This window comes from Primulina huaijiensis, chromosome 12, assembly GCF_012295235.1.
Source record: "Primulina huaijiensis isolate GDHJ02 chromosome 12, ASM1229523v2, whole genome shotgun sequence".
NCBI classification, from domain to species: Eukaryota; Viridiplantae; Streptophyta; class Magnoliopsida; order Lamiales; family Gesneriaceae; genus Primulina; species Primulina huaijiensis.
The window spans coordinates 9,326,565-9,351,347 of NC_133317.1; the positions used below are offsets into that span (position 1 = coordinate 9,326,565).

The 24,783-nt window shown below is 34.4% G+C and overlaps 2 protein-coding genes across 3 annotated transcripts; both read left to right on the forward strand.

Annotated features, from left to right (window-relative positions):
• Positions 1-14: 14 nt before the first annotated feature.
• On the forward strand, positions 15-1,765 carry LOC140990439 (uncharacterized). Of its 2 annotated transcripts, none has more exons than XM_073460121.1 (2): positions 15-125; positions 997-1,765. In XM_073460121.1, exons 1-2 carry the CDS (start codon positions 123-125, stop codon positions 1,705-1,707), a joined length of 714 nt encoding a protein of 237 aa, XP_073316222.1. In that variant the 5' UTR covers positions 15-122; the 3' UTR covers positions 1,708-1,765. The 2 variants fall into 2 exon arrangements, with proteins under 2 accessions (XP_073316222.1, XP_073316223.1); XM_073460122.1 differs by lacking the exon at positions 15-125 and adding an exon at positions 132-161.
• A 9,461-nt stretch (positions 1,766-11,226) lies between these two features.
• Positions 11,227-15,460, forward strand: LOC140989845 (4-coumarate--CoA ligase 2-like). Its single transcript, XM_073459296.1, has 4 exons — positions 11,227-12,539; positions 14,434-14,632; positions 14,789-15,002; positions 15,114-15,460. Exons 1-4 carry the CDS (start codon positions 11,457-11,459, stop codon positions 15,328-15,330), a joined length of 1,713 nt encoding a protein of 570 aa, XP_073315397.1. The 5' UTR covers positions 11,227-11,456; the 3' UTR covers positions 15,331-15,460.
• The last annotated feature ends 9,323 nt before the right edge of the window (positions 15,461-24,783 follow it).

Here is a 24,783-nt window from a genome sequence, read left to right on the forward strand (position 1 = left end):
GTCATGAATGAATTCTTTCATTTATTAGAAAGTTCAAGGCGCGCTCTAAGGCTTATAAGTATTGTAACATTCAAGCACAAGATGCAAGGTGGGGCGCACACTCAATCGCAGTGCCGTAAATAATGGTATGTGCACACTCTATTGAAGTGCCGTAAATAATGGTATCACATATAATGTTATATCTAGTTTACGAATTATTAAAGAACATTAAAATAAAATTCATTACTATATAGGTGAAAATAGATGTTCATTATCTTGCATTTCATTGCTGATTTACTAGTTTCACATTGAAGACGTGTTTAAAAGTGGCCTTGAACTGTATAGCACACCAAGACCTAGGGTTTATGGTTAATGCTCGAGCATCATTAAAGGGCTGCATTACCTTGTGTCAGAGCGACGAATCTTGAGCCTTGGACCTTGGTGTATGCCTTTTATTTTTGTGACTAAACATCACAATATGGAGAAATTTAGTTTATATTTCGACAGTTCGAGGTTCAAACAGTGATAGGAATGGTCCCTCTATGCTAGGAAAACGACAACAATCTAACATTATAAACATAGTTAACAAATGCTGTCCAGACAGTTTGGCACACTTCACTTCACATTGTCACCACATGGGTTAATTATTTGTGTTGGTGCTGGTGTTGGTGTTGCTTTTGGTGCAAAGAGATTTTGGGTTTGGTGGTTGTATGCAAAGAGATTTTGGGTTTGGTGGTTGTATGCAAAGGGATTTTTGGTTTGGTGGTTCCCAAAGGAAGTGTGATAAATTTCAACCCACCAGAAACTCCTATTACATGGTATTCATGCAAGAGGGATGAGCATTGTAAGCAAGTTGTTACAGCAGCAAGAATGCGTGTTCAAGCTAATTTTAGTGGTCACGTAATATAATTATCATCATCTATAACAAAGCCAAATATACCAAGTCTCCAATCTTTAACAATAATCTATCAACCCCAAGAAAATAATTAATGCTCCATTTCTTCGGGGTAACGACAGACTCCGTCTACGATGTTGCTTGTTCAAGTTATACTGTTATCCATCTCATCTATATCAGCGGCAGCAACAAATCTTCCTTCAAGAAACCAAGATATTGTTGTAGCAATGGAAGAGATGCAGAAAGCCAATTACTTCACTTTTGTCACCCTCATTAACATGGCCCCTCCCGACCTATTTCAGTCCAACGTCACTTTCTTGATGCCTAACGATCGGATCTTGTCGAGAACCAATATACCTGAAACCTCCCTTGTTGATCTGTTGCTCCGTCAATCCATCCCGTCGCCTCTGCTTTTCGAGCACCTCGAGCATTTCCCAACTGGCTCCATGATCCCAACGTCCAGGCCCGGTTATGTTTTCAAGGTCGATAATGATGGGAGGGAGCGGTTTTATCTCAACAATGTGAGAATCATTAGTCCTAACGTATGCACCAAAGGGTCTTCAATAAGATGCCATGGTGTAGATGGAGTGGTGCAGCCTACTTCGCTATCCCCTCAGTCGAGTACACAACCAGTACTCTCTTGCCCGAATAGCACGGGTCATCCGGTGGTCTCAGCCCCTCCAACGCCATTTCCAGTCGCGACGGTAGCCGCACCACTGCCATCTGCTCCTACATCAAGTTCTCCCAAGACATGCAATGCTACAAGTTCTGTTGATTTGTTAATTACATTGCTGATGTTTATAGTGGAAACATGGTTGTTTTCTAGAGTTTAATTATTAGTATAGGATATTGATGACTCCACAATTAACAAAATGAATATTATGATCCTAATTTAATCGCAACTGCATATCAACTTTTAATTTCCCAAATGATTTAGGTGAGTGCAAAAAATTAAACGAAACTACAAATAATTCTTTACCTCAAAATTAAATTTGTCTTGGCTCAGACCCATCTTTAATAAGCTTGTCTCGCAATGACGTCTACTAATAGTGACATGGGATTAGGACAGATGCACTTGGAACACAAGTACAAAACACATCTACTAATAATGCTTATCCAAGTGAATTTCACGATTTAAAAAAAAAAATCAAAATATCATGAATAGGTATATTGTGATATGATCTCATGGATTTATATTTGTGAGATGACTTTGAACAGATCTATATCTAAAATAAAAAGTAATATTTTTTGGTTTAAAAGTAACATTTTTTAATCGATCAGGTTAGATAGAAGGTTCGACTCACAAAATTGATCCATAAAACGATCTCATATAAAATTTTGTAAAATGTCAAAGAATGGTATTTTCTATTTGTGCATTGTAATTTGTAAGTGTGAAAATAAATTATGTATATAAACAATTAATTATTCAAAATATCAAACTATGATATGATATTACTATTGGAATGAATGATATTTTAGGAAAGAAAAAAATATAGTAGAAATAAAGGCGTTGTTAGGGATGACAGTAGGGTGGGTGGGACAGTTCATATCTGAATTCCATCTTCCTCCCTACACCTCTGTCCAACTTTAAAAAAACGAGGATTCTCATCTTTGTTTTGATTTTTTTTCTCAGAATTTCGTTGAGAAAATTGACATCTTTAGACGCTATCAAAATAAAATTTTAGTATTTTGTACCATTATTAGATAGAAACAAGTTTATTGAATGAAAAATGTTGGAAAAATATGAAGATATTTCCTTCACCAAGTATATTATGAGAAAATAATATTTCAACGAAAGAGATCAAGTAAATTACAAAAGAACTTTCTTCATTAATACATGGAAGTAGATTAAGTGAATATGTTTTAAAATAACAATACTAATAAATTACTTCTGAAATTAATTTTTTTTTTTAAATATAAGATTTGCTTGGACAAGTATTTTAAAACGTTTAGTATTTTAAAAGTGAAAAAATTGAACTAGATTTTTTGTAAAGAGTTTATGATTTTTTTAAAATTAAAACTGTACTCCAAATATAATTTCTAAAGAATAATTAAAAAGGTTTTTTGATGTTTAAAAAGAAAAACGCGGGGTCAAATGGAAAATAAATTGAAAACAAGAAAAATAAAATTGTTGAAAATGTGAAAAATATTTGTGTTGAAAATTATAATGTTGAATGTTGAAAATTAGGTAAAATTATGTGTTGAATATTGAAAATTAGTGTGTGATGATGTATGTAATGATGAAATTATTTTCGGATTGTTTTCCAAAGAAATCCTATAAATAGGTCTCCATTTGTAAAGATTTGATACAATTGAGTTGAAAGAAAAATATTATAAAGTGTGTAGTGTGATAATTTTGAGAGTTTGAGATTTTTATTTTTTTACCGTAAATTTTTACTTTTTCGCAACACGTTATCAACACGAAGCTCTAAAAGTCCTCCATATTTTTCCAAGCTCCAAAACAGAAGAAAAAAATAACAAAAGTAATAATATTTATTTTATTGTTTATTTATTTATTGTGTATATATTTAATATATAATATAATGTTATTATAAATAATAAAAATAAATTTTTCAAAAAACTTGTTATAAATCCTGGGAGGATGTTAAGACGACATCCCACACTCCTGGTAAGGGATACGACAAGTATAAAAGCTTATAAGATTTTTAAACAAAATACCTTATGACACCTCATTATAATAATGTGATATGATATACATAATTATTCAAACATTACTAATATTATATACAACATATTATTATCATAAAATTATATAAATACATGCATTTATTTTTTTGTACACCAACGGTCATAAACGGTAACAAAACGGCTAGTTTTTGCCCTATAAATATGATCTCACAAACACATTCAATCACTCCAACTTTCTCTTCTTCTCTAAAAATTATTATTCATCAAATTTTCGAAGAAAAAAGAAGATGCCTTTCTCAAGGTTATTTTTAATTATTTTGATTATAATACTCACGAATCTTGTTTTTATCGGAGAATATCCTCCTCGTGTGTTTTCTTTATTTTTACGAATGCTTGTATTTGTTGTTTATCCATTACTTTGTATTGCAATATTCATTAACTAATAAAATACATCATAATTTTTTTTAGTACCACCATGTCAAACTTGGCAAAGCTCGAATTTGTTGCACTCGACATTACGGGGAAAAATTATATGCCATGGACTCTCGATGTAGAAATGCATCTTGAGTCATTGGGTCTAAGCGAGACTATTAAAGAAAATGGTATATCTTCATCACAAGAAAAAGCAAAAGCTATAATATTTTTGCGCCGACATCTTGATGAAGGTTTGAAATGTGAATATCTCATCGAAAAAGATCCAATGACTCTGTGGAAAGGATTAAAAGAAAGATTTGAACATAAAAAGGAAGTTATACTTCCGACCGTCCGTGATGAATGGAATATGTTGAGATTCCAAGATTTTAAGAAAGTAAGTGATTACAATTCGGCGATGTATAGAATAATCTCGCAATTAAATTTTTGTGGACATGAGGTTACATAATCGGAAAATGATTAAAAAAACATTTTTCACGTTTTACGCATCAAATATAACTCTACAGCAACAATATAGAGTACGTGGATTTGCGAGATATTCTGAAATTATCGCCTGTCTTCTTGTGGCGGAAAAGAACAACGAGCTATTAATGAGAAATCATCAGTCCCGACCCACTGGATCAACAGCATTTCCAGAAGTAAATGCTGTAAGTAAAAATGAATTTAAACCTGGAAACCCATATCAAATTCAAAGACAAGGCATTGGTCGAGGTCGAGGTCGAGGTCGAGGTTGTGGTCGTGGATGTGGACGTGGAATTGGTCGTGGTCGTGGTCGAGGCCGTGGTTGTGAAAACAATCGAGATAGTTATTTTTATAACTCATCTCAAAAGGGCGTCAAGAACCAGCCACTGAAAAGGCATCAAGAGAACATGAGTGTTAATGAAAACCACTCGAAAAGATTTGAAAGTTCTTGTTTCAGATGCGGTACTCCAGGACATTGGTCTCGTATTTGTCAAGCCCCCGAGCACCTTTGCAAGCTCTATAAAGGATCGATAAAGGGGAAATAAAAAGAGACCAACTTCACTGAACGCAGTGACCGTTTGAGTAATTCAACTCATTTTGATGCTGCTGATTTTCTGAATGATTTCTCTGGAAATGATCAATATGTTGGTGGGATAGAAATGAAAAATATTGATGCTGCAGATTTTCTTAATGATTTCTCTGAAAATTAACAATATACTGGTGGAATATAAATGTACAATAATTTATTTTTCTTGTATTCATATGATAATGTTTTATTGTACAATTATGATATGTGTTATATTTACATATATATTGTCAGTAATTTTTTTTTCATTGCATATTTTTGAAGTTCAAATATGGAAAATGCCATGAACAAAGCTAAACAAGGAACTAATCCTATGGAAGTTTGCATACCTGATAGTGGTACAACGCACACTATTCTACGAGATAAAATATATTTCTTGGAACTAAAACCAACAAAAACAATGGTGAATACTATATCAGGTCCTGTAAACTTGATTAAAGGTTGTGGTAAAGCACAATTTTTGTTACCTAATGGTACAAAATTTTTGATCAATGATGCTTTGTATTCACCACAATCGAAAAGAAATTTGTTGAGTTTTAATGATATATATTTCCATTGGTATGATACTCAAACAATAAATGAAGGGAATGAGAAATATATGTGTCTTATCACATATAAATCAGGAAAGAAATATGTGATTGAAAAACTACCAATGCTCCCTACTGGATTGCATTATACACATATAAGTCTCATTGAATCAAACATGGTAATTGATAATTCTTCAATATTAACTAATTGGCATGATCGATTAGGACATCCTGATTCAACAATGATGCAAAGAATTATAGAAAATACACATGGTCATCCGTTGAAAGACCAGAAGATCTTTCAGAATAATAAGTTTCAATGTAAAGCATGTTCTCTTGGAAAACTTATTATAAGACAATCACCAGCCAAAATCCAAACTGAATCACCAATGTTTCTTGAACGTATTCAGGGTGATATTTGTGGACCAATCCATCCACCATGTGGACCATTCAGATACTTTATGGTATTGATTGATGCCTCCAGCAGATGGTCACATGTATGTTTATTGTCAACTCGAAATGTTGCATTTGCAAGATTACTTGCTCAAATAATAAAATTGAGGAATCAATTTCCCGATTATACAATCAAGAAAATTAGACTTGATAATGCTGGTGAATTTACTTCCCAGACTTTCAATGATTATTGTATGTCTATGGGAATCATTGTTGAGCATCCTGTTGCTCATGTACATACTCAAAATGGATTGGCTGAATCATTGATTAAACGTCTGCAAATGATTGCTAGACCAATGATTATGAAAACAAAGCTCCCTATTTCTATATGGGGACATGCAATTTTACATGCTGCTTCATTAATTCGCATCAGACCAAGTGCATATCATAAATACTCCCCATTGCAGCTTGCATTTGGTAAAGAACCAGACATTTCTCATCTGAGAATTTTTGGATGTATGGTGTATGTGCCTATTGCACCACCTCAACGAAAGAAAATGGGACCTCAAAGAAAGATTGGAATTTATATTGGTTATGATAGTCCATCGATCATTCGATATCTTGAACCACAGACAGGCGACGTGTTCACAGCACGTTTTGCTGATTGTCATTTTAATGAGGAAATCTTCCCAATGTTAGGGGGAGAACAGAAACATATCGAAAAGGAAATTACATGGTATGTATCATCATTGTTACATATGGATCCAAGAACAAAACAATGTGAAAAAGATGTACAGCAAATTGTGCACTTGCAAAGAATAACAAATCAAATACCAGATGCATTTGCAGACACAAAAGGGGTAACTAAATCATATATACATGCTGCAAATGCCTCTGCTCGAATTGAAATTTCGAAGAAACAAATTGAAGATACTCATGATGTCATTAAACGCCTGAAGCGTGGAAGGCCAGTCGGTTCCAAGGATAAAAATCCTCGAAAAAGAAAATTCATAGAGAAACACGATGATCACAAAATAAAGAATGATGTTCTTGAAGAAACATATGATGATCACAAAATAAAGAATGATGTTCCTGAAGAAACACATGATGACGAAAATGTTCTGTCAGAACCACAAACTGACGAGAATCGTGAAATCTTTATCAATTATATTAATACTGGAAAAATATGAAACCGAAAAGATATAGAAGAAATTGATGATATATTTTCTTATAAAGTGGCAATAGACATCATAAATGATAATGAAGATCATGAACCAAAATCTTTTGGTGAATGTAAAAATCGGCATGATTGGATAAAATGGAAAGATGAAATCCATGTTGAATTGGATTCGCTAAATAAACGTAATGTTTTTGGACCTATAGTCCTTATACCTGAAGGTGTAAAACCTGTTGGATACAAATGGGTTTTTATTCGAAAGCGAAATGAGAAAAATGAAATAGTGAGATATAAAGCTCGACTTGTTGCACAAGGTTTTTCTCAAAGGCCTGGAATTGATTATGAAGAAACGTATTCTCCCGTGATGGATGCAATTACGTTTCGGTATTTGATTAGTTTGGCGGTATCTGAAAATTTAGAAATGCGTCTTATGGATGTTGTTACACCTTACTTATATGGATAACTTGATAGTAATATATATATGAAAATCCCTGAAGGATTTAAGATGCCTGAAGCACAAAGTTCAAAACCCAGATAATGTTAATTATTCTGTGAAATTACAAAGATCATTATATAGGTTAAAGCAATCCGGCCGAATGTGGTATAATCGGCTAAGTGATCACTTGATGAAAAAGAGATATGCAAATAATGCAATTTACCCTTGTGTTTTCATTAAAAAAACAACATCCGGATGCGTAATTATTGCTGTATATGTTGATAATTTAAACATCATTGGAATAAATAAATAAATTCAAGAAGTTGTGTCATACTTGAAGGAGAAATTTAAAATGAAGGATCTTGGAAAAACAAAGTATTGTCTAGGGGTGTCAATCGGGTCGGGTGGGTCGGGTTTTGGGTCAACCCGCGAAATTTTTTATTTTTTTTCCCAACCCGAACCCGAAGCAACCCGAAAACCCCCAACCCGAACACGAACACGTCTAACCCGACTCAACCACTCTAACCCGCAAAACCCAAATTTTTTTTATTTTTTTAAAAAAAAATTAATGAAAAAATTCGAAAAAATAAAAAATAATAGTAATATTTTAATTTAAACACATAATAACAAAATTTTCGATTTAAATTTCAAAGTTTAATGGTAGAAAATTAAAAGTATATTTACTAAATTAAATAAACAATTGTTAAAAAAAATACAAATAAATATTAAATGATGAAAATTTATCATATAAATTTTGTTCAAACATACAATATATAAAAATATAGGTAATATTTTCAAAAAAAAAAATTTCGGGTCAACCCGCGACCCAACCCGAAACCCGTCTAACCTAGTACTAACCCGAACCTGATTTTTTTCGTGTTGGGTCGTGTCGGGTTGACGGGCCGTGTCACATTTTGACACCCCTAGTATTGTCTGGGTTTACAAATTGAATAAAAAGAATGTGGAATATTTATTCACAAGACAAATTATACAGAAAATATCCTTTAACGTTTTAATATGGATAAATCAAATCCTTTAAGTACTCCAATGGTTGTTAGATCATTAAACATAGAAAATGATTCATTCCGTCCATGTGAAGATGATGAAGATATTCTTGGTCCAGAAGTACCATATTTAAGTGCTATCGGTGCCCTTATGTATCTTACAAATTGTACAAGGCCTGATATATCTTTTGCCGTAACTTTATTGGCAAGATTTAGCACATATCCAACAAAGAGATACTGGAACGGAATTAAACATATATTCCGTTATCTACGAGAAATGACAGACTTGGGACTTTTGTATTCAAAAGATGCTAATCCAAGTATAATTGGTTATGCATACTTATATGATCCATACAAGGCACGTTCCTAAACTGGATATGTATTTACTCGTGGAGGCACTGCAATTTCTTGGCGTTCACAGAAACAAACGCTCGTAACAACTTCATCAAATCATGTCGAGATTATCGCACTACATGAAGCAAGCCGTGAATGTGTGTGGTTAAAATCAATGACCCAACATATCTAAATCTCATGTGGATTATCATTCGACGAGAAGCATGTAATATTATATGAAGATAATGATGCATGTGTTGCTCAAATGAAAGAAGGATACATAAAAAGCGACAGAACTAAACATATTCCTCCTAAGTTCTTCGCATTCACCAAGGAGCTTGAGAAGAATAAATATATTGATGTTCGTCACATTTAATCAAGTAAAAACTCATCAGATCTTTTCACAAAAGCACTTCCTACGACAATATTTAGAAAGCACATATATAATATTGGGATGCGCAATCTACGAAATCTGTGAAGAATTGTTCGTGTCAACATGAGGGGGAGTTTACGTGACTGCACTCTTTTTCCCTTACTATGGTTTTTATCCCAACGAGTTTTTTTTAGTAAGGTTTTTAACGAGGCAGTATAAAAACACGTAATGAAAACAATCATTATATTATGATCATCATCACAAGGGAGAGTGTTGAAAATGTGAAATATTTGTGTTGAAAATTATAATGTTGAATGTTGAAAATTAGGTAAAATTAGGTGTTGAATATTGAAAATTAGTGTGTGATGATGTATGTAATGATGAAATTATTTTTGGATTGTTTTCCAAAGAAATCCTATAAATAGGTCTCCATTTGTAAAGATTTGATACAATTTAGTCGAGAGAAAAATATTATAAAGTGTGTAGTGTGATAATTTTGAGAGTTTGAGATTTTTACTTTTTACCATAAATTTTTACTTTTTCACAACAAAAATCACGATTATAATGGTTTTATAGAATAATTGTATAAACAAATTAATTATTTTTAAATATAAAAATATTTTAATAGAATAATTGTTCAAACGAATATTTAATTCTAAAAACATCTTTTAAAATTTTTTATAAAAATTTTGTAAACAACGTTTTTATAAAAATATTTTTATAAGTATTTATATGATAATTTTAGACCAAAAAAAAAAATCAAATCCAAATTCAAGCATCGTGTGTTTTTAATTATTTTACACATCAAAATCAAGAATTCAAAAATAGTTTAGGATAATATTTTCAGCACTCAATCAATCAATTCTTCCAAGGAAAATCTTTAGGATCAGTTACCCTATTAGCTATTTTAGCATATACTGCATAGTTCGACTTCCATTGTTTACTTATTTCAGAAAGCGAAAACCAAGCAGATAACCCGAAATCAGCAAAACTAAAATAAAATTCGAGAAAAAAAAAAGTTTTAAATTGAATCATATTAACCAAAATTTACAATCCGACTTGATCTTTCGATTTTAAACATTTAATAAAAACTCAAAGATAATCACAGTATGTCAATTGTATTAAAAAGTCAATAAATCTCGCAAAATCATATATATGGACATTAGAAATTGAGGTTTCAAGTTTATCAGTGATTTCATATTAAAATTAAATACCTTATCTCGCCTACTAATACCCACATAGATTTATCTTCCCTTCTATAACAATTCTCGATTTGGAGGATTTCGCTATGTTATTATCGTTTATTCATGTTTTTCAAACTATCGTTACATGATAAATCAAGTGAGCTTCATGTGTAATGTGTATACACAAGACATTATCTATATTTGCTAATACATGTCCTCATATTGTTATGCTACACCAAGAGTTTTCCTCCGCTTGTCAAACAAGCTAGAGGGGTTTGCCTGTGAACCTAACCCCAAAATAGATGTTTTACTCATAATAGTAGCTAACGGTCTAAGAAGAACAAATATTTTCTTGTTAAATGCCACTTTTTTTAAGACAATCAATGCAATAGGATTCCCTTGCTCTGTATACTTGCCTCCTCAATCAAATTTCTTGTGAATCTCGATATCCATAAGTGAACTCACCTACTTGGTTCTATGCTGGTAATATATACCTACCAAACAAGTTGAACTTGTCACATTATGTCATTGGTACAATATTTTAATGAGATATATATGATTTTTCACGTGTTTCAATGTATAAATTCGTTTGAAAAATCATATATGACTCATTTTATGTTACGATCAAATCTTTAGAATATGATCGATTAAAATTTCAAGTGTATTTATATATTGAATGAATCACGTGAAAATAATTATATAATTATAATATATTTGAGATGGATATAACCAAAGAGTAGGTGAGGGATAAAATGGTAATCTTCTCTCTCATAATATTGTTCTTATTAATCGCCTCCACAGGTCAAACCTACTCCCCTGGTAGTCTTTCCTCCTCCACTCCTCCCACCTAACTCAGCGTCTCCATTGATCCCCATCGGTATTTATTCAACAAATTATTACTCTAAACTCTGCAACTAATTCAGACCAACCCTCTTTTTTTCTTTTTTTTTTTTTCTTACTGTAACACTTGTACTCCTCGTATCAATTCGGAAAAAGTGCCAAGAAAAGCTTCAACAACCACAGCGCATGCCGTCAATGGCTTCTGTTGAAACCCAGAATCCAGAGATTCCTTCTGATCTTGTTTCATCCCAGAAACAATCGGCATCGGATCAAGAAGGCCATATTTTCGTATCCAAACTGCCACCGATCCCGATTCCCAATCACATTCCTCTTCACAGTTTCTGTTTCCAAAATCTGTCGCAGAAATCCGACAGGACTTGTCTCTTAGTCGGAAACACCGGCAGAAGCTACACCTACACCGAGGTTCATCTCATCTGCCAGAGAACCGCCGCCGGTCTGTCCAAACTTGGGGTCAAGAAAGGCGATGTCATCATGCTGCTGCTCCAGAACTGCGCCGAGTTCGCGTTCTGTTTCATGGGTGCTTCGATGATCGGCGGGGTTACTACTACAGCGAATCCTTTTCTCACCAGGGCTGAGATTTTCAAGCAATTCAACGCATCGAATTCGAAGTTGATCGTCACGCAGTCGCTGTACGTGGACAAGCTCCGCGATCCAGTCGATAGTGGTAATGATTCACCGAAGCTCGGCCGGGATTTCTCTGTAGTCACCATCGACGATCCTCCAGAGGGTTGCTTGCCTTTCTCTGTATTATGTGAAGCAGACGAAAACGATGTTCCGGAAGTGGAAATAGACCCGGACGACGCCGTCGCGCTGCCGTTCTCCTCCGGCACCACCGGGCTACCCAAGGGCGTGATTCTAACCCACAAGAGTTTGATCACCAGCATAGCTCAGCAAGTGGACGGCGAGAACCCCAATTGGCATGTCAAAGAAGACGACGTCGTCCTCTGCGTTCTGCCATTATTTCACATATTCGCATTGAATGCGGCGCTGCTGTGTTCGTTGAGGGTGGGCGCCGGGATCCTGTTGGTGCAGAAATTCGAGATGGGTTTGCTTCTGGAGCTCATACAGAGGCACCGAGTGTCGGTGGCGGCGGTGGTTCCGCCGCTTGTGCTGGCCCTGGCTAAGAATCCGGTGGTGGGTAATTTCGACCTGACCTCGATTCGGCTGGTGCAGTCCGGGGCTGCTCCGCTTGGGACGGAGCTGGAGGAAGCGCTTCTCCGACGTTTGCCGCAGGCGGTATTCGGACAGGTACGTCACGCTACTAACTCAACAACCACCGCAACTAAATTTCATGTTATTCGAATGGGATATGCTATCAAATTGTATTATTTTTCTATAATTAATTTATACGCTTTATCAAAATATTAAAATCGTATATATTATTTTTAATACATCTCCCGACTAAAACTCTGGTTTTTGGAGTCATTTAAGTTCAGATGAAATTGACTTAAATTATGTTAGTATTTGGATCGATCGATTTGAAAAATCATTGATTTAAATTATATTAATGTTTGGATTGATCGATTTAAAAAATTTATGTTTTAGATTGAGTTTGGATGTCTTCATGTTGCATTGCAATACTTGTCACTAAAAGTTTAGAAATGTCATGTATGTTTTCACAAAATTTAGTCTTATCTAAGAATAGGGAAAATGGTCCTTTTCAGTTGGTTTGATTTACATCTTTTTTATTTATTTATTTATTATTATTAGCATAATACATATAAATCCTTTTCATGGACTGATATTATTTTTTCCCAAATGTCTTTTTCTATATAAAATAAATAAATTAGTACTTCTTTATCATACTTTATATCGATACAATAAATAATTCATTATCACTCATTGTTGATGATGATGCTTAATAATAATAATAATAATAATAATAATAATAATAATAATAATAATAATAATTCGAGCCGTGTTCGAGTAGTTATTCTTCGAGGATAACTTTGAAATCCACTTTAATTTTTTTTAACAAAATTTTAAAAATAATGTAGAAGGAATTCGAAATACCCCAAAAATTAAATTCATCCAAAACAAGTTAAATGAATTTAAAATCCATCGATCTAAATGGTATACTTAATGATATATATATATATATATTTCAACAACTTGCTGTTGTTGATTCTCATTCATTTCGCCTTAATAAAACGATAAAAATAAAGTTTGAATTTTTTCAACAACTTGCTGTTGTTGATTCTCATTCATTTCGCCTTAATGAAACGAGAAAAATAAAGTTTGAATTAATGGATTCATTTAATTGGTCATGATTGTTGGTGGGAGGTGCAACTAACTTTTTTTGTTATTTGTCTAACTTAATTAATTGTTTAAATATGTATATTTGTAGAAGGGTTGGTCCGATCCATACCAAAAATATATTTTTATAATAAAAAATAATATATTTTCTAGCTAGGCAGGAAATGTTTTCACAATAATACGATTTTTGTTGTGTTAATTGCGTATATAAATGGTCATAATGTTGTGTAAATATATCTATCTATCCAAAACTTTTTCAAATATAAGAACTTTGGTTTTTTTTTAAAAAAAAAATAAAATCCCCGTAAATATTCTTTTAATTTCTTTACGTTTTTGTCAGTCAATTTCAATAATGTGTCGATGATTTTATAAAATAAATCAACTAAATTAATTTCTTTAAAACGAATATTACTTAATCACACACATAAATTTCCATAATATTTATATATATTAATTTTACACACATATAACTACCAAACACAAAACTTGTTATTTTTAGAATAGTATTTTATTTATTTTATATAATTATTTGTGATAATTAAAGTGAAATCAAGTTACAAATTTATGGTGAATTTTTTCAAAATAATATCAGAACTAATTTAGTATCTGGTTTGATATATTTTATTTTTTAATAAGATGTGATGTGAGTTTGGACACGTTTCATTTTCAACGTTTGGTACGTCACCTAAATTTCCAGCTTCCTTTGTTGACCGTCAACTAATATATTACAAAATGTCACCGATAAAAATANATATACATTTTTAGATATAAAAAACACGTGTTTCCCAAATAGTACATCTAATATTTATTGTTTTATGGAATACAAATATATACAATAAATTATTCAATAATTTGAATTTTATTAAATCATGATATGTTTGTATAGGGGTACGGTATGACCGAGGCTGGTCCGGTGCTATGTTTATCCCCATTATTTGCAAAACAACCATTTCCAACTAAATCTGGTTCGTGTGGCAACGTAGTTCGGAATGCCGAGCTTAAGGTGGTCAGCCCCGAAACCGGCCATTCCCTCCCCCGCAATCAACCCGGTGAAATATGCATCCGCGGATCGCAGATCATGAAAGGTATATTATCTGTTTGTGTGTTGGTTTATTAATTTTATACGACTAAAATTTATATAATTGTAGGATCGAATGTTGTATATGTCGTTTAAACCATGCCAGTCATCAAGCTAGTTTATGCATGTATGCATATCACTTGTTTGTTTATTTAAATTTTAGGGTACTTGAATGATGCCGAGGCAACAGCCAGAACCATTGACGTAGATGGTTGGCTTCATACCGGGGACATAGGCTACGTAGACGAAGACGACGATGTTTTCATCATAGACAGACTTAAAGAACTCATTAAATTCAAAGGCTTCCAAGTGCCACCAGCCGAGCTCGAGTCTCTTCTCCTTAGCCACCCCAACATTGCCGATGCTGCCGTCGTACCGTAAGTACATTAACATAATATATATATATATATATATATATTATGTTAATTATAGTCATGATATATAGTAGAGTTGGTTTATATATACGTAAAAATGATTTGTATTGACAGGCAAAACGATGAAGCAGCTGGTGAAGTTCCAGTGGCATTTGTTGTTGCGGCAAGTGAGTGTCAAGTGACGGAAGAAGAAGTGAAAGAATTCGTCGCGAAACAGGTGGTTTTCTACAAGAGGTTGCATAAAGTGCACTTTGTAAATGCGATTCCCAAGTCTCCTGCGGGCAAAATTTTGAGAAGAGAGCTCAGGGCCAAGCTGCACAATGCATCATGATATATATTCATGATGCATTGTGTATAATATNAAGATTAATATCTAGTAAATTTGTTGAGGACTATTTGTATAAAACTGAAATGATCATATACAACATGCCTCGATCAATAATTAATTATTTCATTTATGGTCGCAAGTATTTATTTTCTCTGTAAATTATTTTTTGGTTGAAGAGAGTAATTTTAGAGCTTCTTTACTTTTGAATATATATATATAAGGTTTTTAGTAATTTTTCACGCTCCGATGAGTCCGACGAGGAATGGAGAGTTGACAATTAAAAAAAAACGTTTTTATTAAATAGTTAAAATATAGTGTAATTAATTGAGATTTTTGAAAATGAGTCTTGGTAGAGTATTTTTATTCGTCCGGTCATATTTTAATCGGTACGCAAAATTTAGCGAGTTGAGGGATTTTTTGAGGACTCGGACAATATTTTTAAATATGAATCCAAACTAAATATTTTTCGATAGTGTTTTTGTTATTAAATAAATTATTTTACTACTTAATGAGTCTAAAATCACTTTAATATCTTTATTTTATTAAAAGTGTAAAGTCCAAAATTTAAAATGACGTGAATCTAGGAAAAATGAGAAATGACCAATTACATGATTTTAATGACATGAGTTAATTGAGATATGCATGATTACATGTTAAGATAGGATTTTATTATTTAAAGGCATAAAACTATATTTTCAAAGGTTATTCGAAATTCGATCAAGGAACGGAGACCGATAGCTGAAAAAGAGAAAATATCTTTATTAAATAACTGTTTTCAATTATTGAAAATAAGATTGATGCTAAATGGTATTTTTGTTGGATCATTTCATGTTCGCAATCTTGATTTTGATGTTAACAAAACTTGTTATTTTGTTTATAATAATTTATTGTAGTGCGGAGGAAGCTGGAAGTGATCAGGCTTCGAAATGATCAGTTAATTGAGCCAAAATTGAAGCTATGGAGACGCAACTGAAAGTACCAGCTGATTGCCCAAACTGAATCAGCTCAACTAACATATCAATGAACAGTTAATCTGATGTCCAGCTGATATGTGGTTCAGCAGGAGAACTTCAGAAACCCGACCAGCTGATGAAGAATTGGACTGATGTAGAGCCCAGCAGATCAGTTCAACAGAAAGAGCGAAATCAGTTCAACTGACAAGTCAACTGATTTCACCAACCCAACTAAAAATCAGTTCAGATGTCCAGTTAGGAGCATCAGTTAGGAATCAATCAGTTGCAGATCAAGACAAGCTTATCTAAAGTGGATTCCCACTACGAAAAAGGGTACAAAGCATCTGTAATATTGAGAGTACAATAATGGACGTTGCAGCAAAGCATAAAGCAAAAATGTTCCAGAAGACTGTCGGAAAAGTCGAGACACAAAGTTCAAGGAACACGTTCAAGCTGCAACGGATACAATAATTGAGTCTCACTGTACGATTAAGCCTTCACGCCGATAAATAGAAGATCATTGAAGACCAAAAAAATTATGTGAGTAAAAGAAGAGAGGGCACGCTTACTGCATATCAGCTTCAAAAAGCAATCAGTCCAAAGAGAATACACAAAGACATATCAGCTTAGTTTAGAAGCTCTTTTCCCTCAGTGTGTGAGAACACCTTTCTAGTGTATTCATTGTTCAATTCTCACACACGCTCACTCACCTCCACCACCCAAAATATAGTCTTGCACAAAGACATTAAACTTGTTTATGTAGTCTTTGACATACAAACGTTAAACAAGTGTTGGCTGGGAGGTGTGTGTATATATATATATATATACAGACGTTAAACAAGTGTTCCTCTTCTTTGATTTGATGACAATACCAGTAGAGATGAGTTTGAAATAGATCTGCGGTGATCTCATCTCCCTTTTCTTTAAAATGTTGGATTAGAGTTCTAAGGGCTGGAAGCTGATCTTGTAGAATACATTTTCTTTAAGTTTCGTTCTTGTATGTTTAACTGGTTCCATTTACCCTTATTTATAGTGTGAATTTTGGGACGAGTTGTCTTGTTTTCTTTATTGGATTCCTTTTTACATAGAGTATCCAATGTTCTTTTGTTACTTACCACCGATTATTGGTGGTCATGTCCTTCCACTCACATGATGGGTTTACTTTTAGGTTTGTGGGCTGGTCACATGTCTCTTTTCAACTTTGTCGAGGAATCTTTGGCTTTTTGTATCCTCGAGGAAAATGTTCTTGTGGTCCTTCCCCACTTGTCCATGTTTCGGTAAAATGATTTCGATCAGATCTCGGTTTAAAACCTTTACCGAACTCCGGTTCTTTCTGATTCTGGCATTTAGGACAAATTTTTTCTGACCATCTTCCTATGTGTGCCATATTACAGAACTTTCGACGAGTCTCTTTACTGGCCGTCAGCTTGCTGTTCCACAGAAGATTTCTTTTCTTTTCAAATAATTCTTCTGCAAAACTTGTGGTTTTCCCTGTCATTGTATTTAACATGGAATGATCCATTTAAAGAATTTTGATAAAACTTAAATGGAAACTTGACTTTGTCCATCTCTGTGAGACAGACCCATATACCCCAAGCTCTTCTGATAGAAATATCGTCTTCAGTAATTGAAGCGACTAGGGGTGTTTCTTCTGTTGGAGGGTCCTTGATAAATTTTTGAATATTTGTATCTGGCCTCCTTAACTTGATGAAATGAAAGGCTTCGTGTGAACCTTTCCCTGCAGGTTCTGGTGCTGCACTAAAAAAATATAGCTCCAAAACATCTCCTCTGGACAAATAATAATTATTCGCCCAAGTTTCATGAACAGCTTCCTGAATCCATTTAGGTAGTCCTGAAATTTCTGGAAAGCTGGGTGATGTAGTATAAACTGAGGCTAAAGCCCCAAATTCATACCATGTCTTGACATCCTTTGGATATGAATTAGGTTTCATCCATATCCTTGGGTATTTTCCTGAAATATCAACCCGGTTGGTGTTTGGGTTAATGCCAATTCTTGTTTTTAATTTCTCCCAATTCTGTTGGTATATCTGAAATGGAGAAATTACAGCTTCATTAGTACCAACCTTAGTTTTGCTTTTGTCAGTTCGAGGCCTAAGGTCGATCTTTTTCTCTTCAATCCCCGAGGTGAAGGGTTGACTTGAAGACTCGAGATTAAAATCTGGAGTTTCAATTTTTGTTTTAGACGACTCATCAGAAGATGATCTTGTCTTAACACTTGTGCTAGGGGTACTTGAATCCCCTGCTCCAGGTATAGAGTCCTGTACACGAAAACTCTCCATTTAGGAAACCAGTGGTTTCTCAATGCCTTGGAGGATAGGCCTTTGCATTACAGACCATAATTGAGTATATGCCTGTAGACATCCTCTAATTCGATCAGAGACAATTCTCTTATCAGCTTGTTGAAGCCTTCCCGCAATTTCTGCGTTCAGTGCTAACTTGTTGAACTCGGTTTGAAGCATTTCAAGGTGTTCCCTTAAATGCCTCTGCTTCTTGATAATAGCATCAATGTCAATGTTGTCCATCTCTTGTTAAAAAATTTGCAAGAATATTCTCATGAGATTTAAAAAATATAATTTTGACATAATGTCTGCCATCTTAATAATATGGCCTTCTCAGGTTTAGATTCTATTATATTCCTTAAAAAAGCTTTCACCTGTGTGTTATCAACTTTCAAAGTGAATTTCTTTGCAAGTAAAAATAATGACCAATTTTCAAAAGTCTTTTTTACTGCATAAAATTCCTTCTCGTTGATATGCCATCTTATGGCTTCTGCGTCTGAGAATAACCCACTACAATACCTGCATGGTTGTTCTCCATCTGGTGTGAGCTTAGTAAGAACTGCTGCCCACCAATGATCACTGACATCTGTGTATAATACGAGATCATCCTCATCTTGAGGAATAGCCATTTTTGGAAGATTCTTACAAATCTCCTTTAATTGGCATTGTCCCTTTGTGTGTTCATCCGTCCATAAAAATCTAGCATCTTTTTTCAATAATGGACTAAACACTTTCCTGTGTTTTGCTAGGTTTTTTATACACATCCCAGCAAAATTAACAACTCCTAAAAAACTTTGAAGTTGCTTCTTGTCTTTGAAACTTTCTGGAAAATTCTGCACTTTTTCCACTATGTGTTCTTGCAGAATAATTCCTGACTCATTGATTTCAATTCCAAGGAATTCAATCTTTCTTGTAGCAATGACTGCTTTCTTTTCAGATAAGACCAGTCCTTCTTTTTTACAAACATTGGAGAAAATCTCCAAATGTTTAACATGTTCATTCATATCTTTAGACCCTATTAAAACATCGTCAGTATAAACAAATATAAACTTAAAATAATCTTTAAAAAGATTATCCATCTTTCTTTGAAATATCTGAGGTGAATTAGCCAATCCCATTGGTAATACCTCCCAAATATAATGTCCTTGTGGTGTAGAGAAAGCTGTGAATTTCTTGTTTTCTTCTTGCATCCTAATCTGGTAAAATCCATACTTACAGTCGAACTTAGAAAATATCTTGGCATTGTGTATGCAACTTATTAGATGTTCTCTACTAGGTATAAAATACCCATCAAACTCCAGAATCTTATTAATTTCTTAATAATTAATAACTAATCTGGGTTTTCCTCGTTTTATCTCGCCATGATTTCTTACCAAAAAACCTGGACTGCTATATGGTGACATTCCTGCTTTGATTAAACCAATGTCTAAATGTTCCTTGATTATAATTTGCATATCTCTTTGATCAATAATATTCATTAGGATAGGCTTACAACGGACAGATTCATACTCTTTGTCTTCCTTAATTTTAAGGCAAGCTTTAAGTTGATTTCTGTCCCACCATGCCAAGGGATCTTCATTGAAGTTTTCTTTGATCTTTTTCTTGACCTCTTCCAAAGATACCTTAGATTCAAACTCTACTTCATTCTTATGCAGAGTTATCTTAAGGTATTCTATTTCTTCTGGTTGGAGTGTTTTATCTGCTCTCAACTGGAGCATTATTTCTCCAAACCTTCTAGAATCTTTCATTTTTGGGTTCAGAAGTTGTCCTGAATCACCACGCTTGCTGCGAAACTGGATTGACAATTTTTTTATAAAATGCCTCTCTTAGTCGTTGGACTATGATTTTGTGGTTACAAGGAGTTGTAAACACTAATCGTCTAGTCTCATTTTCTTGAGTAAAGGATTTAAACATTTGTAGGAAATTGTTTCCTAACAAAATATCAGCTCCTGTATCATGAAAATAACTTGGTGGTGTCTTTATCTTATACCAAGGTGTTTGCCCAGCACCGCCAATCATTATTTCGATCATCTTAATCCCTTTACATAAGATTAAGATTCTTCTGGAAAAATCTCTTTCAGCAATATTGGGTAATTCTTCTTCCAAATTATTTGGAAAAATTCCTCGTTTTGATGTACAGATTCTAGCACCTGAATCAATATAAGCAGAAAAATATTCTGCCTTATATTTTTCATATAACATTCCTAATGGAATTTCCACATCTTATCTTCTGCCATAAACTCCATTCCATACTCTAAACGTTTCCAAGATTTATGTTCCTCGAGATACTCTAGTCCAAGAACCAATTGATCTGGTTCTTTCCCTGGAATCCCTGTTATATGAACTTCCAATTCTCCAACTTGGATCATTCCTTGGTAAGTTCCTATCATAAGTTGTTCTAAATAGTAAATGGTATTACAAGGAAATTGATTCCTCTGTTTTTTAATATCAAATACTATTTCAACCTCCTTCCACCCTTCGGGGCATTTAAGTTTTCCTGTTGTTGAAAAGCTCTTTAGCTCCTTTTGGGTTTCTTGGACAGGGTTTTTTCCCCATTTGTAGCTTGTAATCCTATCTCCTTGAAAAGATAGTCTTCTTGATTCCAATCTAAGATTTTGATTCCTTTGTAGAATCGGTTTGTCTTGTATTTGAATATCTGTTTCTTGTATTACCGAAAACTCAACTCGTTCTGGATAAATTGCCTGAGCAACTTTTCCTAATATTTTTGGTATCTCAATAAACTCATTTCTAATAAACAACTCTGAATGATGTGTATTAGATAGAGCATTTGAGATTTGATAGATAATAGAATATGGTCTATTACCTTCTTTCGTCAGCCTTTTTTCCCTGAAATTTTGATGCAATGTCAGGGCTCGACTGAAATATCGATCTGCCAGGTTGTAGGCTATCCTTGGATAGATTACTCCTACAATCTTTCCTGCACAGAGATTTCCTGAGATAGTTTCCAGTACTGAATCTTGAAGGTTCCCCATTCTTTTATCGCATATAGCAATTTCAATGGGTGAATCTATACATTCTTTAAAAGTAGCTTTTATCATAATTTGGATTGCTCCAATATGAATCCAAGACATAGTCTTTGCCATTTCTATCTTGAGTTTTTGTAATTCCTCCTTAATTTCTTCAGAAGGAATTAATTGCATCTCCATTCTATTTCCAGTAAGTTCCATTGGAATTGCCATTTCCCTTCTGGAAACTTTATAGATTAGATGATGCTTTTTGTTTTTTAGACCAATATTTCCTAAGAACTTTTCTACCTGTCCTGCAGAGAATCTTTGATATCTCTGTAGACTAAGATTTTCTTTCATGATTCTTTGAACCATGTTATGAGATATTGTTGTCTGACTAAAGAATCCAGACAAATCCTCCTGTGTTTCGTGTTGAAACACCTCGTCTTCAGTCAGATTCCGATTCAGTTGCATCGGATCCTCCCTGACTTAGAACTTCTTCCTCTTCATATATACTCTCATCTGAGGCAATATCCTCAAATTGGTAGACCTGAATAAGATCTTGATAATAAATTGCTTCTTCAATATCCGGGTTTGGATCGAAGCATTTAATACCTCTTTTTTCATTTTCCGGACAGTTGGTTGAGATATGACCTCTTGCTCCACATGTCCAGCAATTACAATCTTTGACAATTTCATTAGCTTGAGTATGAGCTCTTCTGAAAGTTTTCTTTGTAGGTGTTCTTCCTGTGCTTCGAGATGTACTCGATGCTTGCGAAGATGTCCTACTTCTCGATGGTCCATTTCTTTGTCTAGATTTGTAAGATCTGACTTTTTGTCTAGACCATACTGTTCTTGGTTTCCAAGAACTTCTTCCACCTTTAGCATAAGGATGAGTCCTGAAACTTTTCCTTCTATGCTTCTGTGGTTTACTTCCAATAATTGTTGGAAGATCATTTTCTTTACAACACGAAGGAGTTCGTTTGTTTATACTCCTTAAGCATTTGTAATTCTTTTGTAATGCTGCCATATGGCACCATTCCCCCAATTTTCCTTTAAGGAAAGAGGCTCTTCGTGCCAATGTATCTGGATTTCCATACACATATTCCCTTATAAGCATTTCTCTCCAGGGACTTGGCATCTTCGCGAAGAATAACTGCATGGCTATATCTTCTTCGACTCCTGAATTCCATCTATATTTAGTGAATAACATAATAAATTCATCCACCAAACATATATCATGTAATTCAAGACTATACAGAGCTTGAGTATATTTCTTCCTCTTCTCTGTGTCTTGACTGTTAAAATAGTCAACCCCTATAAATTGTGCTTTAAATAGGGTAGCCATTCTTCCAGCGATCTCACTAAGAGATTCACCAGCTAGGACTGACTCTTTAGTTTCCATCAAAGTCATGTCCCAGGCAATTTTTACTGATCCCATAAGACTCATTTCCAGAAGTTTTATGAATCCTTCTCTATTGAGATCAAGTGTTTCTGCTGCAATTCTCATAGCAGATGTCCAATCGTCTATGAGTTCTTCTCTATTTTTGAAATCTAATACATCAAGGTTAAGCATAACCCCGTAAGGATGTATATGATCTAAAACAGTTTTCCCATAGGGTGTTTGGTGTAAGGGAATTTGATTTCTCCTTGCCCTTGTTCCCACAGGGTGTGATCCTCCACCAGTATGGAAATCAGTTTGAAATTCTCTCATGTTTATATTTTGAGATCCCACACTTTCCCTTGAATAGTACTGCCTTGGTGGTTCTTGAGAAGATGACCAAGTTATAACAGGTGTTTCACCTCCTGCTGTGTTCATCTTTAGATCTACAACTTTAAGATTTGCGAAAGATTCCGCAAGTTCTTGTAGATCCTCCAGACCAATCCTTTCTAAAATTGTCATCAGATTAATTTCTTTTCTGAGACAGACTTGATTAGATTGATCATCTTTTCTTCTTCAGTCAATGGTTTCGACACCACTCTGGCTTTCCCTTGTTGATGTAACAAAGGTTCAGTACCGAATGATGGTGGTAACCAACCTCCTGAAGTTCTTTTACTAGAACTAGGTTGTTGTTCTTGTAATGCCCGAGATTATATCACTGTACTTAATCCTGAATTAATTTCCAGAATTGTAATTAATGAAGATTTCAGGGGTTAAAGTGCAAATAGTGGGATTGGAATGAATTTGAGAAGAAAATGCATGAACATGAGTGGTGGGCAGAGATTTGCGCGCGCGCACATGCGCGAGAAGATGCGCGCATATACGCGAAGGGCAAGTGTGCGTGACCAGAAGGTCTCGCGCATATGCGCGAGAAGTATGCGCGCACATGCGCGAGCTGTTCGGGTCCAGGATATGCCGAGGCGAAGACCTAGCGCATACGCGCGAGACAGAGCGCGCATATGCGCGAGAGGTTCGAACAGCCACCTGAGAGAACAGAGATTCTCGCGCATATGCGCCGAGAAGGTGCGCGCACATGCGCGAGTAGCAGAACACTTGAGAGCCGAGACCAATAGGTCTCGCGCATATGCGCCGGTAGAGGACGCGCATATGCGCGAGACGTGTTGCACTTAGGGTGAGCCATTTGCTACGTTAGATTTTGAATCCGACTTCAGTGCCGTGTTCCTATCGACGCAGGCTACAACTGGACGTAAGTTTTGCTACGTTTTGATATATTTTGAAATTATGATATTGTCAGAATCGAATATGAATGATATATGGTGTTTTGATACAGTAGACATCGTATATTTGAAGTCAGATCGAAGAACGGACTGTGTATGTAATTGTTATGATTTTTGAAGTTGATTTGATTGAGATTCGATATCAGATTTGTATTATAGTTGAGATTATGAGTTATACCGATATCGAGTATGAGTTCTGGTATTATATCTGTGATGTTGAGATTGACGGGGTTATTGAGATTGTATTAGTATGCCGTCGAAACATCAGTAGATCGATATTGATCAGATTCAGTATTGATTGAGATTGTATCGTACTTTATTGACATTGATCAGAGTATGTCTTGATTTGAGTATTGATCAGAACAGGTCTTAAATTGAGTTGTACATTGATATTGTGCATATTGATATTGTCATTGCCAGATTGGGTATGGACAGATTGGAGTGCGAGACTTCGCCTTCGTCAGAGCGAGAAGATAAAGGTATAAATTAATGTTGAGTTGGGATTGCATAACTCGAGTGAGGTTTGACTCGAGTTTCCCTAAATCACATACTTTATTT

What these genes read in the sequence shown, in the direction of transcription:
- LOC140989845 (XM_073459296.1), top strand. Translation starts at nt 11,457, where the DNA reads ATGCCGTCAATGGCTTCTGTTGAAACCCAGAATCCAGAGATTCCTTCT. An exon ending in CGGATCGCAGATCATGAAAG is followed by an intron (nt 14,633 to 14,788) that starts GTATATTATCTG and finishes TTTAAATTTTAG; the next exon opens with GGTACTTGAATGATGCCGAG. An exon ending in GCCGATGCTGCCGTCGTACC is followed by an intron (nt 15,003 to 15,113) that starts GTAAGTACATTA and finishes TTGTATTGACAG; the next exon opens with GCAAAACGATGAAGCAGCTG.